This window comes from Ovis canadensis, chromosome 15, assembly GCF_042477335.2.
Source record: "Ovis canadensis isolate MfBH-ARS-UI-01 breed Bighorn chromosome 15, ARS-UI_OviCan_v2, whole genome shotgun sequence".
Taxonomy (NCBI): domain Eukaryota; kingdom Metazoa; phylum Chordata; class Mammalia; order Artiodactyla; family Bovidae; genus Ovis; species Ovis canadensis.
In genome coordinates, this window is record NC_091259.1 from 25,183,711 (window position 1) to 25,199,359 (window position 15,649).

Here is a 15,649-nt window from a genome sequence, read left to right on the forward strand (position 1 = left end):
CTTGAAGAGAAAGCTACGACAAATCTAGCCAGCGTGTTAAAAAGTAGAGACATCACTTTGTCAACAAAGGTCCTTCTAGTCAAAGCTATGGATTTTCCAGTATTCATGTACAGATGCGAGAGTTGGACCATAATGAAGGCTGAGAGCCAAAGAATTGATGCTTTCGAACTGTGGTGCTGAAGAAGACTCTTGAGAGTCCCTTGGACTGCAAGGAGATCAAACCAGTCCATTCTAAAGGAAATCAGTCCTGAATATTCATTGGAAGGACTGATGCTGAAGCTGAAGCTCCAATACTTTGGCCACCTGATGTGAGGAACTGACTTATTGAAAAAGTTCCTGATGCTGGGAAAAATTGAAGGCAAAAGGAGAAGGGGGTGGCAGAGGACAAAATGGTTAGATAGCATCACCAACTCAATGCACACTGGATTCCAGACAAAACGGATCAGCAGCCATCCTGGATTAAAACACTTTCATCATTTGCTGGGAAGAATATGAGCAAACTCTGGGATACAGTGAAAGACAGGGGAGTCCGGCAGTAAATAGGGCATCAAAGAGTCATACACAACTTATGAACAACAACATATTGAAATTAAGTTAAATAATAATCCTGTATTAAATACTGAAAGTGTTCATTTGTGTGTAACTACAAGTGGTTTCTTCTGTTAATCAATCCTTCAAACCTAAAATGAAAATAAAACTTTCCACAAAATAGGGCAAACTTTAGGGCTGCTGCTGTTTAAATGTTATGTCATGTCCAACTCTTTTGCAACCAACCCCATGGACGGTAGCCTGCCAGGCTCCTCTGTCCACGGGATTTCCCAAGCAAGAATACTGAAGTGGGCTGCCATTTCCTTCTCCAGGGATCGTCCAAACTAAGGATTGGACCCATGTTCTTGCTTGGCAGGAGCATTCTTTACCACTGAGCCACCTGAAAAGCGCCTGTGGAGTCTGCACTAATTCCAAACAGTATCATAACTAAATTGTAGGTACACCCAATTTGTGTCAGAAGAGCTGGTAAATTTGTTGATGTGAGAAACCACAACCACCACCCCCACATTTGTTGTCAGAAATATCGAGTTAGGAAAATAGTTTTTTCCCTAGGGCAAAAGGGACTTTGCAAATGTAATTATGGTTAAGTACCTTGAGATGAGTCCTTAAAAGGAAAACCCTTTTCCATCTGTGGTTGAGGGTGGTATGACTACATAAATAGAGTCCAAGAGAAGCAACGTTGCTGGTTTTGAAGATGGGGGAAGGGGCCAAAACCAAGGAATACAGGCATCCTCCAGAAAGTGAAAAGGCAAGGCTATCCACTCTCCCTAGAGCCTCCAGAGAAGAACACAACCCAGCTGATGTCTTCCTTTTCAGCCCAGTGAGACCTGTGTCAGATTTCTGCCCTAAGGAACTGTAAGATAATAAATCTGTTGTTTTCAGTCACTAAATTTGTAGTAATCTGTTATAACAGCAATAGAAAACTAGGGCACCAAGTCAAGTTAGTTGCATATGACACTTAATATTTGAATCATAATGTTATTTAACTCTTTACATCCAACCCAATGAATGGCCTTAAGTAACAAGATAATCACATCAACTAAAAAGCGTATTAAGTAGCTGCAAACAAAGTTGATCAGGAGCCATCCTGGATTAAAACACTTTCATTATTTGCTGGGAAGAAAGTGAAACCATGCCATCAAACCAGAAACTACTGAACTAGTTTTATGTAAATGAACAAAAGTACAGTTGGAAATCCAGAGATTTCCTCTTACATATCATGTCCTGCATGACTCTAAGATAGTCAGGAGTACAGGGGAAACATATTAATACTCACCCTCTCTACAATAAAAAGGGAGACAAGTGCCAATCACTGACAAGTACTGAGCTTTTACATGTATTAACTTAATGGATTTTTATACAAACCTAAAATGTAGGTATTCTTTTGCCAAAGTTCAAAGTCCTTTAACCAAGTTATAACAAATAAATAGTACCACTAGGAAAGTGAAAGTCGCTCAGTCGTGTCCAGCTCTTTGCAACCCCATGGACTGTAGCCCACCAGGCTCCCCTGTCCATGGAATTCTCCACGCAAGAACAGCAGAGTGGGTTGCCATTTCCTTCTCCAGGGGAACTGCCCAACCCAGGAATAAAGCTTGTTCTCCTGCATTCCAGGCAGATTCTTTACCATATGAGCCACCAGGAAAGCCTTGCAGCTAGATTAAAATTCAAATAAGATTCTAAAGCCTGTGTTCTTTCCATTCTGCTATGCTAAGAAAATGAAATAATTGTAGGAAGAAAGATAGTAAGAAGGGTGCACAGTTCTAGAATATTTATCCCTCAATTCCTACAGCATTTGCCTTGTAACTCTCCTTCCCACTTTCTACTATATGTCTGTAGTGTTTTAGATTCCTGTTTCACTTGTTTTACTAGATTATAAATGCAGAAAGTGTGTCATGGGGATTTTTGTGCCTTCCCCTTACATTCATATAATAACCAGTACTGTTACTATTATTGCTGTTGTTACTATTGTTACTATTACTATTATTACTATTTACAGTAACAATATCTGACACTTGTTGAATGCACATTTCTTACCAAGCACTGTTCTAACAATTTCATAATTTTAATTCATGTAATCCTCCCAACAATCCTATAAAGTAGGTAATATTCTTTTGCTATTTATAGATAAAGAAACTGAAGCACAAGACATTAAGCAACTTGCCCAATATTATACAGCTAATAAACAGTAGAACCTGGGGAGCAGCCCAAGCAATGTGGCTTATAATAACTTTATACTCCAGTACAGTAGCCCTCTCCCCTTTATCTATGGAGGATACATTCCAAGAATCCCAGTGGAAGACTGAAAATGTATATAGTACTCAACCCTACACATGCTATGTTTTTTCCTATACATGCATACTCATGACAAAGTTAATTTATACATGAAGGAAGAGATTAACAACAGTAACTAATAACAGAATAGAGCAATTATAACAATATATTATAATAAAAGTTATGTGAATGTGAGCTCTCAGAATATTTTATAGTACAGGTTTAATGTGTTTTCCATCTTAATCTTAACTAAGCATTTATCACACACTGCGGCTGTAACTTTTATTTTATTTTGCTCTATTTAGGTATGTCAGGTCTTAGTTGCAGCATGTGGGATCTTCGTTGCAGCTCAGGGACTCTAGTTGTGGGCTCAGCAGTTGCTAAAGTGGGCTCTCCAACTGCGGCGAACAGGTTCTGGCTCAGTAACTGTGGCACGTGGGCTTAGTTGCTCTGCAGCATGTGAGATCTTAGTTCCCCGATCAGGGATCAAACACACGTTCCCTGCATTGTAAGGTGGATTCTTGATCACTGGACCGCCAGGGAAATCCCTGTGGCTGTAACTTTTGCAGTTTGAGGTGCAACAGCAAAACCAGCACACACTTCTTTTTCCTTCTTCACAGTTTCACAGAAGATTTGTTCTTACCATACATCTTAGCAACTTCAGCAGACAAGTTTTTTCCCTCATTAAACAGAGAACTTTCACCATTTTAATTAAAGAAAATACCTTATGGCTTCCCTGTGCTGTATCCAAACTGCCAGCATCACTACTCTTGCATCTGTGGGCCATTTTTAAGTAATCTAATGGTGACATGAACACAAAAATAGTCGATCTGATCATTAAGATGCCACAAGTGACTAATGGGCAGGAGAGCAGAACAAAGAGATGAATCAAATCCCAGGTGGATGCAGCAGACAGCACAGGATTTTACCGCACGACTCAGAGCAGCACTCAATCTAGAACCTATGAACTGTCTATTTCTGGAATTTTCCATTTAATGTTTTCAGGCCTCGGCTGACCATGTGAAACTGAAACCAAGGACAGCATTTATTAGGGACTCAAAATACCTTTCTTATTATCCTAACAAGATTGAGGAGACAATAAAAATAACTATGTCGGGTGTCATACTAAGTGCTTATATATGTTGTTTCATTTAAATCTCATAAAAGCTTTAGTGAGAAACGGATTACAAGTACAACTGAATAGGTAAGAAACGGAGTTGCAGCCATTCCAAGTTTGTATTTTCCCATCCTACATATTACCTCACCTCTCTGATAATAACAAAAATAAAGTATACAATATTGAGGATTAAGATACCATGCAAGGAGATCAACTGATACAAATTACCCTGAATCTCTAACAATGAGCATTAACACATGCATTTGATTATATGTTCCACAATTATTCTAATAAGGGGTGTTCTAATGAAATTAAGAAAGACATATCTATTTATGGTATCCTCTCTCTGCCCTCCAATTTTGATTGGCTGAAAAGAGAAAGTCTGAAACACATATTCAACTCACCTATTCCCTTTGGCAGAGAAGGCAATGGCACCCCACTCCAGTACTCTTGCCTGGAAAATCCCATGGACAGAAGAGCCTGGTAGGCTGCAGTCCATGGGGTCGCTAAGAGTCGGACATGACTGAGCGACTTCACTTTCACTTCTCACTTTCATGCATTGGAGAAGGAAATGGCAACCCACTCCAGTGTTCTTGCCTGGAGAATCCCAGGGACGGGGGAGCCTGGTGGGCTGCCGTCTATGGGGTCGCAGAGAGTTGGACACGACTGAAGCAACTTAGCAGCAGCAGCAGCATTCTCTTTGGACACAGATCAGAGAAACCTGAGTCCTATGGCCTACAAGGGGGAAGGTTAAAATGAAAGTGTTAGTCGCTCAGTTGTGTGTGACTCTTTGCGACCCCATGGACTGAGGTCCACCAGGCTCCTCTGTCCCTGGGATTCTCCATACAAGAACACTGGAGTGGGTTGCCATTCTCTTCTGCCAGGGTCTTCCCCACCCAGGGATCGAAGCCGGGTCTCCTGCACTGCAGGCGGATTCCTTACCTGCTGAGCCACTAGGGAAGCGAACAAGAAGGCGCTGGAGAAGCACTAGCTGTGGGCAATATGTAAAGGATGTGGCCTCCACCTCTTGGATTCTCCCTCTCCCCAGACTCCTGTGTGAGAGTTCCAAAAGGGGCAACCAATATGAAACACCATCCAAGGTCAGGAACAGGAGCTCCAGGAGGGCTGACAAGCTGGGGACAGGGATGGGGGAAGGGTAAATTCAGAAGGATGGGATCAGTACTGGGTAATTAGCACACTGCAGTTTCAAGAGTCTAGATGGCTAGAGTTTAAAATCCTGTGACAGAAGTACAACCATATCTCTACCCAGCCCAGTCTGGCAAAGGCATGGAAGAAAACAGACTAACCCTGTTCTCAACGGGCAACCAAGAAGCCACCACCCATAAAATTTTAAATTCCTAATACTGCCTACCCATTGAGGCTGAGGCTGAATAGGAAGTTTTGAAGAACTATTTTTTTTTAACCATTGGAAAATCTAAATGTACATCCTTTGTGGATTATCAAAACAAAAATACGGATTTCAAAATTTGAGGGTTTTGTTGTTTTCTGTTTTGTGTGTTTTAAATGGCAAGATGTAATCCTCAAATGAAGAAAATCAACTGGTCTGCAGTTAGAAGAATGAAGTCAACAGCGACAGCAAAGCACAAATAAAGAGACAGGCAGAGAATCCCACTGTGGTTTGGGTTCCTGGCTCCATCTGCTTCTCTGCTCTCTGTGGTTTGGCACTTAAACCCTCCTTGAATTCTGCGAAGTCATAAATCTTCCTTTTTACCTACAACAGTGGTCAGCTGGATTTCTCTTCTAACAATCAAATTCATACACTATTCAAACACCAACCAGGCACCAAAAGAAAACAGGAATCTAAGTCTGAAAGTTCCTGAGGACCGGGTCTGAAAGGGGAAGGGAGGTGTAAGGGAGTGAGTCATGACAGTCTTTCAACATTCCACAGACCTTAAACCAGAAAAACTCACTCTCCTCCTTAGTCTGCTTCATTTGCTCCTAATTTATGCCTGCCAGCTCTCAACCACTCTCAACTTTTTCAAATGGAACTGCCAGTATCAGGCAAGGAGAAGTAAATGAGCATTAGTGGGGAACCTGATACAAGCCCCAATTTTTTAAGCTCTCAGGTGGTATCTTTAAAAATCTATGTAAATTGCATTGTGTATGTATGTGTGAAAGTCACTCAGTTGTGTCTTTGTGACCCCATGAACTATACAGGCCATGGAATTCTCCAGGCCAGAATACTGGGGTGGGTAGCCTCTGCCTTCTCCAGAGGATATTCTTAACCCAGGGATCGAACCCAGGTCTCCCACATTGCAGGCAGATTCTTTACCAACTGAACCATAAAAGAAGCCCATAGAGATGTCATTTGATATAAAAGTAATAGCAAGAGATGGGTATTTCACAGGTAATATGAGTATTTCTCAAAAGTGGAAACAAATAATGCCAATAAACATACACAGAGACCCAGCTTCATTATTGATCAGGGACACACAAATTAAGATACTCTTTTACATTCACTTGATTGTAAAAATCTTAAAGTATGATAACATCAAATGTTAGGATATTTGTTTCACAGGATTTCTCATATTCACACAAAGACTTTGGAAAAAGTTTGGCATTTACTTTATAAAGTTGAACAATCACATACCCTCTAATCCAGCAATTCCTCTCATAGGTGTATGTGTGTGTGCATGTGTATGTATTAAAGAAGCTCTTACAAGTGATCAATAGAAGACAGTAGAAGAATGTTCCTAAAACTCCTATTCACTATTCCAAAACACATAGGAAAAAGCCCAAATGCCCCTCAACGGAATGAGAACATAAAATGTGGTATACTCACAAGAAAGAATATTATATGAAGCAAAAGGGGGTATTTTGCAGCATCAGGCAACAATACAGATGAATCTTAGCAATGCGATATGGGGGGTGTAAACAAATCCCAACAGATTATTCATAACATACCCTTTTTAAACAGTTAAAAAAAAAAAGATAATAAAATATAAGTTTTAGAAATGTATACAGGTACAAAGCTATACCAAAATGAGAGCAAGGAAACGGTGAAAGAAGGATTTAGGATGGTGATTATCTTTGGTTAGGAAAGAAGGGATAGTATGAAATGAAATATTTCCTGCCATATCAGCTAGCAAGAAATGGCATCACCAAATGTGAATTTCTGAGCCCTGCCAACAAATGGCACCACTCTCTACCCAAGGAACTTAAGGATGTTACAGTCATCAGCGATTACAGTCCTCCAGTGTGAGCTAGTGAGCCGTAAGGGAATTCAAGAGAGAAAAGAATACTTTTGTAAAATTGCAGGATGCTGGCCCCAGATAGCTGAAATGCATATGAAAGAAATGACTTCAATAATCCCAGACTCTTGCATCTTCTCATACATAGAAAGGTGCTAAATTCCTTGATACCTGGTTTTCCTTACTTAACAATAATCTGTGATGGTCAGCCTGCCCGATCCCTTTGTTGCAAATTTGTATATTGCCTGACTGCCTCTCCTGCCTGCTCAGAGCAGTTTTTCAGGGCCTCTGAGATGCTGTCTCCTGGGCTAGGAGTCCTAAACATTCCCACCAAGTGAAATATTCTCTATTTTCTGGATGTGACTAATTTTTCAGTCAACAGTTTGAAAAAGGTAGATGAAAATTACCAGTAAATGCCAGTTTCAGGGCTGATAGTAGGTATATAGGAACATATTGCATGCAAAAAAAAACTAATTTAGTCATTCATGGGCCAACTATGAAAGCATGTCATGTGCCAGGGATTATGAGTAATACACTTCCATGCAACTGGAATCTAAAAAATAAATGATGCTCCAGGAAAAGAATTATATTTATCTTGTGACTTTATATTCTCCCTGGAACCCTAAGGGGATACGAACAGCCCAGAACAAAAACTCTAGAGGGTAAAATTGTCCCGGGCTTGATTTTTCTGTTTGGTGTCCAGCTCAGAGGAGGTAGCGTCACCACAGTGGTAGCAGCCCGGGCGCTGGGACCAGACTGACTTGGAGGAGATGAAACCTGGCTGCTTTCCTTACTGCTATGTGACTAATCCCATTAGGGAATAAGATTTAACCTCTCAGTGCCTCAGCTTCCAAATGTGTCTAGGGGCCGGGCAATGCAAGTATAACACTGCAGAGGATTATTGTAAGGATTACATAAATTAATCCACATGATGTCCTGGAATAGTGAGGTTGCTCTAGGTATACTAAGTAAAGTTTACTCAACAAAGATTGGCTTTTAACATTATTTTATCTCTGACTTGACACCACGTGAAAAGCTTAAGAAATATTCTCCTAATGGATATGTTAGGGGAACACACTTACTGAAACTGCCTACCCTGGCCAGGCACCATAGTAACTATTTGCATGAGTTATTTTACAACAGGAAGTCCTAGTAAGGAACATGGAACAAATAAGCCACCACCAACCAGTTCAGGAAAGGTCAAAAGGAGACACCACATGTCAGACCACCTCCCAGAATCCTTCTCATGGGCATCCATCTTGGTTGACCAATGTGTGCACCACCAGGAAGGACTCTGAGTCAGAATGGTTGGCCAAAGACAACCCAGAAATTAATCCCATCACCATAAAACCTGAGACTGAGAGTCGCATGGCAGAGTAGTTCTCCTGGGTTCCCTTACCCTACTGCTCTCTGCACGGGTGCCCTTTCCCAGTAAGATCTCTTGCTTTGTCAGCATGTATGTCTCCTTGGACAATTTATTTCTGAGTGTTAGACAACAGCTCTCTGGGACCCTGGGAGGGATCCCCCTTCCTGCAACAGATACATTTATACATAGAGCTGAGTAGCTTTGCTGTATATCTGAAACTATCACAACATTATTAGTCAGCTACACTCCATCATAAAATAAAAACTCAAAGAGAAAAAATATTCCGTAGTACAAGAGTACTATTCTGGGAGGCTCTAAATCATACTAGAGAAGGAAATGGCAACCCACTCCAGTGTTCTTGCCTGGAGAATCCCAGGAATGGGAGAGCCTGGTGGGCTGCCATCTCTGGGGTCACACAGAGTCAGACACAACTGAAGCGACTTAGCAGCAGCATAGTAATACTAGCATAGTAATATAGTCATATAGCATATTAATACTAGCCTCAAGCTCTCAGTAGGATTTGCTGGAGTGCAGAAACTGAATCAATACGTTCCTTAAATACTCTGATTTCCAAGAAATGACTAGAAAGAAGTCTGAGATTCACAGGTGGTTTTTAATGGAATCTTTCTCTGAATCATTGGCATAAATAACCAAGTTTTCCTGACATATTACTTATCTGATGACTTTAATTAACACAGACCCCTGTAACCATCTAAAAAGAAGTCCCACAATCTGTAGACTTAAAGTTTTTATAATTTATTAAAATAGAAACCATTTAAATCTTTATACAGGTCCTATTTATACTTTGACTATAAGCAATTCTAAGAAATGGGTTATCTAGTTTCTACAGCATTAATTGGTTAGAAGTCATAATCTAGAAAAATGTAGACTTTTAGATATGCTCCATAATACAGAAAAAAATCATGTGTGACAACTATGAGAAAGAAGTCCAAAAAAAAAATTAAGACAAAACATTAAGTCAAATGGCCTCTTAGCACATTATGACTACTCAGCAGAATAATTTTAATTATAATCATCATAATGATGATCCTGAATCACTAAGAAAAGGTACTATGTTGAATGCACTTTGTTTATTAAAAGGCAAGTAGTCTCATTTCTATTTTAAATATACCATGAAGACTTCTAAATGATGGATTTTTTCCTTGATAAAATCTCCAGGATTAGTTGCAAATGGACTCACTAAGTAATTCAGTGGGTTGGCCTAACCTAGACAGTTGTTTGATACAAACCAATTAAATGGTGAAGAACTGTTGCCCAAAATTATGACAACAGAAGTGAGTAATCCATTACATAAACAGTGCCACTTTGATTAGGTTTAAAAGTCTTAATATTTTTTAAAAAGTGTGTCAAAAGTTACCTGTAAAATTCACCTGCATGAAATACTTCATTTTCTCTGATGTTCCTCAGTAAATAATAATATAAGGAAGCTTTATAACTTTTTAATAAACTTACCAAAACTAACGTACACAAGCAGTTACCTTGAGAGGCAATTCGCTTCTTCCATAGCTGTAGCTCGTGAAAACTACTTTTTTGTTACAGTATGGTAATGTAATGAGTTAGGAAACAGGTTCAGAAGAACATAGAGGAAGGGCACCCAACAGAGAGACAGCAAGAAGCCAAGGAAGAAGACTGCCTAACTTAGTGCTGTCTGCAAAGAGTCTTTAAGCAGCCATGAGGTCAGATAGGAAAGCATTCAAGGAGGGAGGTACGAGTATAAAGACATGGACTATGACGTGTTGGCAGCAAGGCACTCAGAGGAATGCCAGTGTTGCTGGGCCACCACATGAGAGATGGATGTCCTGGGAAATGAGCCTGGAGAGGGAAGTGGACCAATGATAGACAGCCTTACAGCTCATGTCAAGAACTTTGAGTTCTCAAAATAAGGAAAAATTTTGCATGATTCCATTTATAACAGGCATCTAGAATAGTCAAATTTATAGAGACAGAATGCAAAATAGTGGTTACCAAGGGCTGTGGGGAGAAAGGGATGTGGAGTTAGGGTATAACAGGTTTAGGGTTTCCATTTGGAATAATTAACAAGTTCTGGAAATGGAGAGTGGTGATGGATGCACAACATTGTGAATATACGTAATATCACTGAACTAGACACTTTAAATGGTTAAAATGGTAAACTTTACGTTATGTATATTTTAGCATAATAAAAACCTCTAAAAATATAATAATTGTGTTCAGGTAAGAAGAAGACAAAGGAGGGAGGAAGGGAGAGGGGGAGGAAAGAAAAGGAGGGAACAGCGACCAGAAGCAGTACCAACAGACACAGCTTGAGCTCCATTCAGTAACCAATGGCTCTCAGCCTTGTTTTAACTGCAGAACCCTGTCTTCAAACATCTTGCACAAAAGCCCAACTGTAAAACAGGCAAAGCCACAGACCAAGTAGGGGCCAAAGGCCAGCCCAGGAGCCCGCCAGCTTCTACTTCCCATCTTGCCCCCATAATGGACCCAGAGGAAACTTCAGTGCCCCCCCAAGAGCTTCCCCAAATTGCAAACCACTGGGCAGGTAATGGGAGGAAGCCAAAAGATTTCACCCTCAACATGATGAAGTGAGATTTCTGAAACAGTACTGCAAAAGTTTAGTTTAGAATCAAATGATTCTACAGTCCATCGGGCTGCGAAGAGTCGGACGCCACTTGGCAACTGAACAACAACATGAATCAAATGAAACTATCTCAACTTTGCCTCTCCCTGAGGCAGGAGACAGTTGGGTCACAATTAGGCATTTACAACTGGCCACTTGTTTACATTTCTTAGAGCAAGAAAAAGATGGGCTTCATGCCAGACACTTAAAACCAGCCTCCTGTTTGCTAAGTAGGACACGTCTGACTGTTTGCAACCCCAAGATTATAGCCCACCAGGCTCCTCTGTCCATGAAATTCTCCAGGCAAGAATATTGGAGTAAGCCCTTCCCTTCTCCAGGGGATCTTCCTGACCCAGGGATCAAACCCAAGTCTCTTGCATCTCCTACAATGGCAGAAGGATTTTTTTTTTCTCAATGATAAATAAATCTTTTTTTTAAATAAATGTATTTATTTTAATTGGAGGTTAATTACTTTACAATATTGTATTGGTTTTGCCATACGAATGGGGAACACGTGTATACCTGTGGGAGAAGGATTCTTTACCACTGCGCTATGAGTGAGTGAAGTCGCTCAGTCGTGTCCCACTCTTTGCGACCCCATGCACTCTAGCCTACCAGGCTCCTCTGTCCGTGGGATTTTCCAGGCAATAGTACTGGAGTGGATTGCCATTTCCTTCTCCAGGGGATCTTCCCGACCCAGGGATCGAACCCGGGTCTCCGGCATTGTAGACAGCTGCTTTACCGTCTGAGCCACCAGAAGGAAACCACTGCGCTACCCAGGTTCAATTCCTGGGCAGGGAATTAAGATCTGAGGCCCCTGCTCAGAGCTGCCTCTGTGAGATCATCAACAGCAATCTGCCCTCAGGCAAATTACTTACCTGCTATCTAAGTGAAGTGAAGTCGCTCAGTCCTATTCGACTCTTGGCGATCCCATGGACCTGTAGCCTACCAGGCTCCTCCGTCCATGGGATTTTCCAGGCAAGAGTACTGGAGTGGGTTGCCATTTCCTTCTCCAGGCGATCTTCCTGACCCAGGGATTGAACCTGGGTGTCCCGCATTGTAGGCAGACGCTTTACCATCTGAGCCACCGGGGAAGTCCAACCTGCTATCAAAGGGACTAAAAAAACTTTTTATAAGGACTGATGAAATGTTAGTTGGAAGCCTATCCCTTCTCCAGCGGATCTTCCCGACCCAAGAATCGAACCAGGGTCTCCTGCATTGCTGACGGATTCTTTATCAACTGAGCTATTAGGGAAGCCTGAAGGATACCTTATTGGGGGAAAAATTCTCATTTGATGGCAGTAATTGGTACCCTTCAGTGTTATTTGGCATTACTCTGGTTCCTCTATAATGAGATGATTTAGGGTAGATGAAGGCATGAATGGAAGCTGTGACAAAAGTGCAAGTAATGATAAAGGTCTAAACGTAAGTAGTGACCATAGGGATTGGAGGGGGAGGTGGACTCCATATACTTTCTGGAAGCGCTGTCAAGAAGAGAAATAAGCACTGGCAGCCATCTCATATTCCTCCAAATGAACCTAAAGAAAGGAGCAGAGATAAGCAGGAATAACCTAGAACTGTTCTGGGGGGGTGGGAAGGAGAGGAATATACCCTTGGGCAGAGAACGGCCAGAGGCCTCGTGGAAGGCTTTTAAAGTCCACCCTTACCTCCTCCCTACACTGCATTACTGCCCATCCCTCTAACAACTTCCTGCAGTGCTGAAAAGTTAAAAAGGTTCAGGCTTTCTAGCCTGGAGCCATTCCTTCACCCAGCTCCCTCCAGCTCCTAAGGTAATGAGCTACTTCACCTCTTGAAGTCTAGCAGAAGAGATGAGTTTTAACACTGAGAGTTTAAAATACTAAATATAAGGAGTACTGGATATTGGGTAAAATGCATTTTTCTGATTGCTGGGTTAAACAAAGAGAAACTGCACATCAGAATTTATGTTTGGACAGTTGCCAGAGGTAGGACTGAAAATCTTAACGAACAAAAGAGCTTTGCCAAAAGCTCCAGCCCAAGACCCTCAGAATAAAGACCAATAAAGGGAAGATTATAGGGAGTATGGTAGAGTGAAAAGGAAGTCTCAAGAACTCTAGTCATCCCTTATTCATTTATTCATTTGTGGGATTGTGGGAGGCGGGGGAGAAAAAGATCTGAATTCCTGCTATTAAGGACTTTGTCCATCAGGAATGTAAGATGCATACAAATAGCTATCACACAGGGAAGAAATTAAAAATCAATAAAGGAGGCACACAAAAAAAGTGTGTTTAGAGAGAGAAGACATCTCATGTCTAAGAAGCTATGAGATATTCCTGGTATTAATAAAATAGAATAGATTTTGGAAAATATTAGAGCATTAGGGAAAAAAAATATTGCTCATCTTTCTTATGTCTTGCTAAACTAATCTGCTGTATCGTCTGTCTAGTCTCAGGATTGCTATTATCTCCTAAAGCAACACCACACCTTCCTATTACCCAAGAACTAGGGGCTGATGATGAATGAAACAAACCCATGAATAGTACCATGAACCAAGCTGTCTGCCCCTCCTGTGTAGTCAGCCACTTAATCTCCACAATATCACAACAAAATAGGTACTGTTATTATCCCCATTCTACAAGTGAGAAAACTGGGGCCCAGAGAAGTTAAATGACTCATCCACAATCAGTCAGCTGGTAAGTGGCACAAACAGAATTTGAGTCTGTAATCTTAGACATTACTCTAAGACATGTACTCTTAGATACTGCCTCCCAGCTGAGAACTTCTGTCTAAATTATCAAGCATACTGTATACTGCTGGATAATATAAGGTGATTTTTGGCCACCCTTCCCCTTTAAACATATACAGCTGTTTAAAACTATTCTTATTTACATGACAAAAATATATACACCATTATTGATCTAGTTTTGAAAATGGTATGACTTTTCAAGACATAGTTTTCACAACCTTTTATGAAAAATTCGATTTGTTAATCTGAAAAAGGAAAAAAAAAAATGCCTGTGTCATAATGAGCCAGTGGCCAGGAGCACTTCAGGTCAGCTGAGACTGGGGTGGACAGGCTCATTCCTCACAGGTCGTTGCATGGCCTTGCAAAGTTGCTTTAACTTTCTTTGTTTCTCCATCCACAAAGTAGGGATAACAACAGTGCCATCTCATAGAGTGGTAAGGATTAAATAATATTATCCATAAAAATTCCTAAGCACAGTACTTGACTGTGAATGCTCCATGAATGCTGGCTTTCATTATTTAGATCCTGAGTTATCTCTATTTTCCAAGTAGTCCACCGACCACAAGAATGCTTTCCCCGACCCAGAGTCTCTCCCAGTCCCTTAAACACACTTCTGTTTCCCACAGAGCATGGTGACAACGGAAGCAGCTTCTCTGAGGACCCTGGACCCAAAGGTGGCTGCGTCGCCTCTCATCTCAGCCCAGGGAAGGAGCTGGCTCTCGACTACCTCCAGGCGGCACCAGGAAACTCAACCCTGATTTTTCACTTGGGTGAACTCAACTGTTAGTGGACTGGGCTCCGCAGCAGTGGAATGTGGACATAGACTCCAGGGAGAGGAGCTCACCCACCTACAAAGCCCGAGGGTGGGGACCCCTCTTTCACAGCATCCCTGGGGGGCTCCGTCCCCTGCAGGCTGGGAGGCCACCGGGGACAGACCTAACGATGCCCAAAGAATTAATTTCCCATCAAATCCTCTGAAACACATCCCCACGATTTCTAAGAGGGAGCCCGGGGAGGGACACCAAGCGCTTCATAAAGCCAGTAAGGAGTAAAACCCCTGCGGCACATGTTGAGCCGCCTGAACCAGCTCCCCCAACGCACGCGGCCGCCGAGCCCGAGCCGGGGTGCTCCCTGCGGCGCCCGCAGCCCAGCCGGCCGCGGAGCACTGCCCTCCACTCACCAGGTGAAGAGTTTGCCCTTGATCCAGAACAGCAGGCTGGCCGAGCCCGGCGCGTGCGGCTGCCTGCCGCTAGGTCCCGCCGGCGAGGCGGCCTCCATCGGAGCCCCGCGGTCTTCGGCGCCCGGAACCCCTAGAAGTGCCGGGTCCCGGAAGACGGGAGGCGGCGCTTGTGCGGCCGGTGGGGGCTCGGCACGGGCAGTGGGTCTGCGCTGTCGCTCTCGCCGGCGTCGCTCTCTCACCTCTGCTGGGCGGACTCGTTCTGCGGCAAATCATTAACTGTCAAGGCCCTGGGGCCAGACGATCCATCAGCAGATGACAGTCTGGCAACTCCGAGAGAGAGCAAGGAGCAGCAGGAGAAAGGGCGCTTTTTTTTTTTTTTTTCCCGCCTTGGCAGTGGAGCTTAACTGCTGAGCTACACCCAGTATGCATTTCAAGTTCTTATAGTCCTTTATTTAAAATCAGCAAATGAGGTGAATCGAGATTATGCCAGTGTACTAACCTAAGAAGCAGTAATTTAGCTACTGCCGCCAAAAGCTTGACTCTCTATGTACCAATCACAAACAGAAATAGGGAGTCAGAACCACAGAGAAGGAAAGAGTGGCTTGCTTTCTT

At 42.3% G+C, this 15,649-nt stretch overlaps 1 protein-coding gene across 2 annotated transcripts in view; it reads right to left on the reverse strand.

Moving 5' to 3' along the window:
• SLC35F2 (solute carrier family 35 member F2) overlaps positions 1–15,447 on the reverse strand; it is a 66,404-nt gene extending 50,957 nt beyond the window's left edge. The window contains exons 1-2 of one of the 2 annotated variants that reach the window (XM_069554944.1): positions 15,038–15,293; positions 12,011–12,249 (exon numbers count right to left, since the gene is read on the reverse strand). Coding sequence is in view for 1 of the 2 variants with exons in the window: in XM_069554943.1 (XP_069411044.1) it covers positions 15,038–15,135 (98 nt within the window). In the remaining variant the exon portion in view is untranslated. Of the gene's footprint in view, positions 1–12,010; positions 12,250–15,037 lie in introns of both variants that reach the window. The other variant, XM_069554943.1, reaches the window with a different exon arrangement.
• Positions 15,448–15,649: the final 202 nt, after the last annotated feature.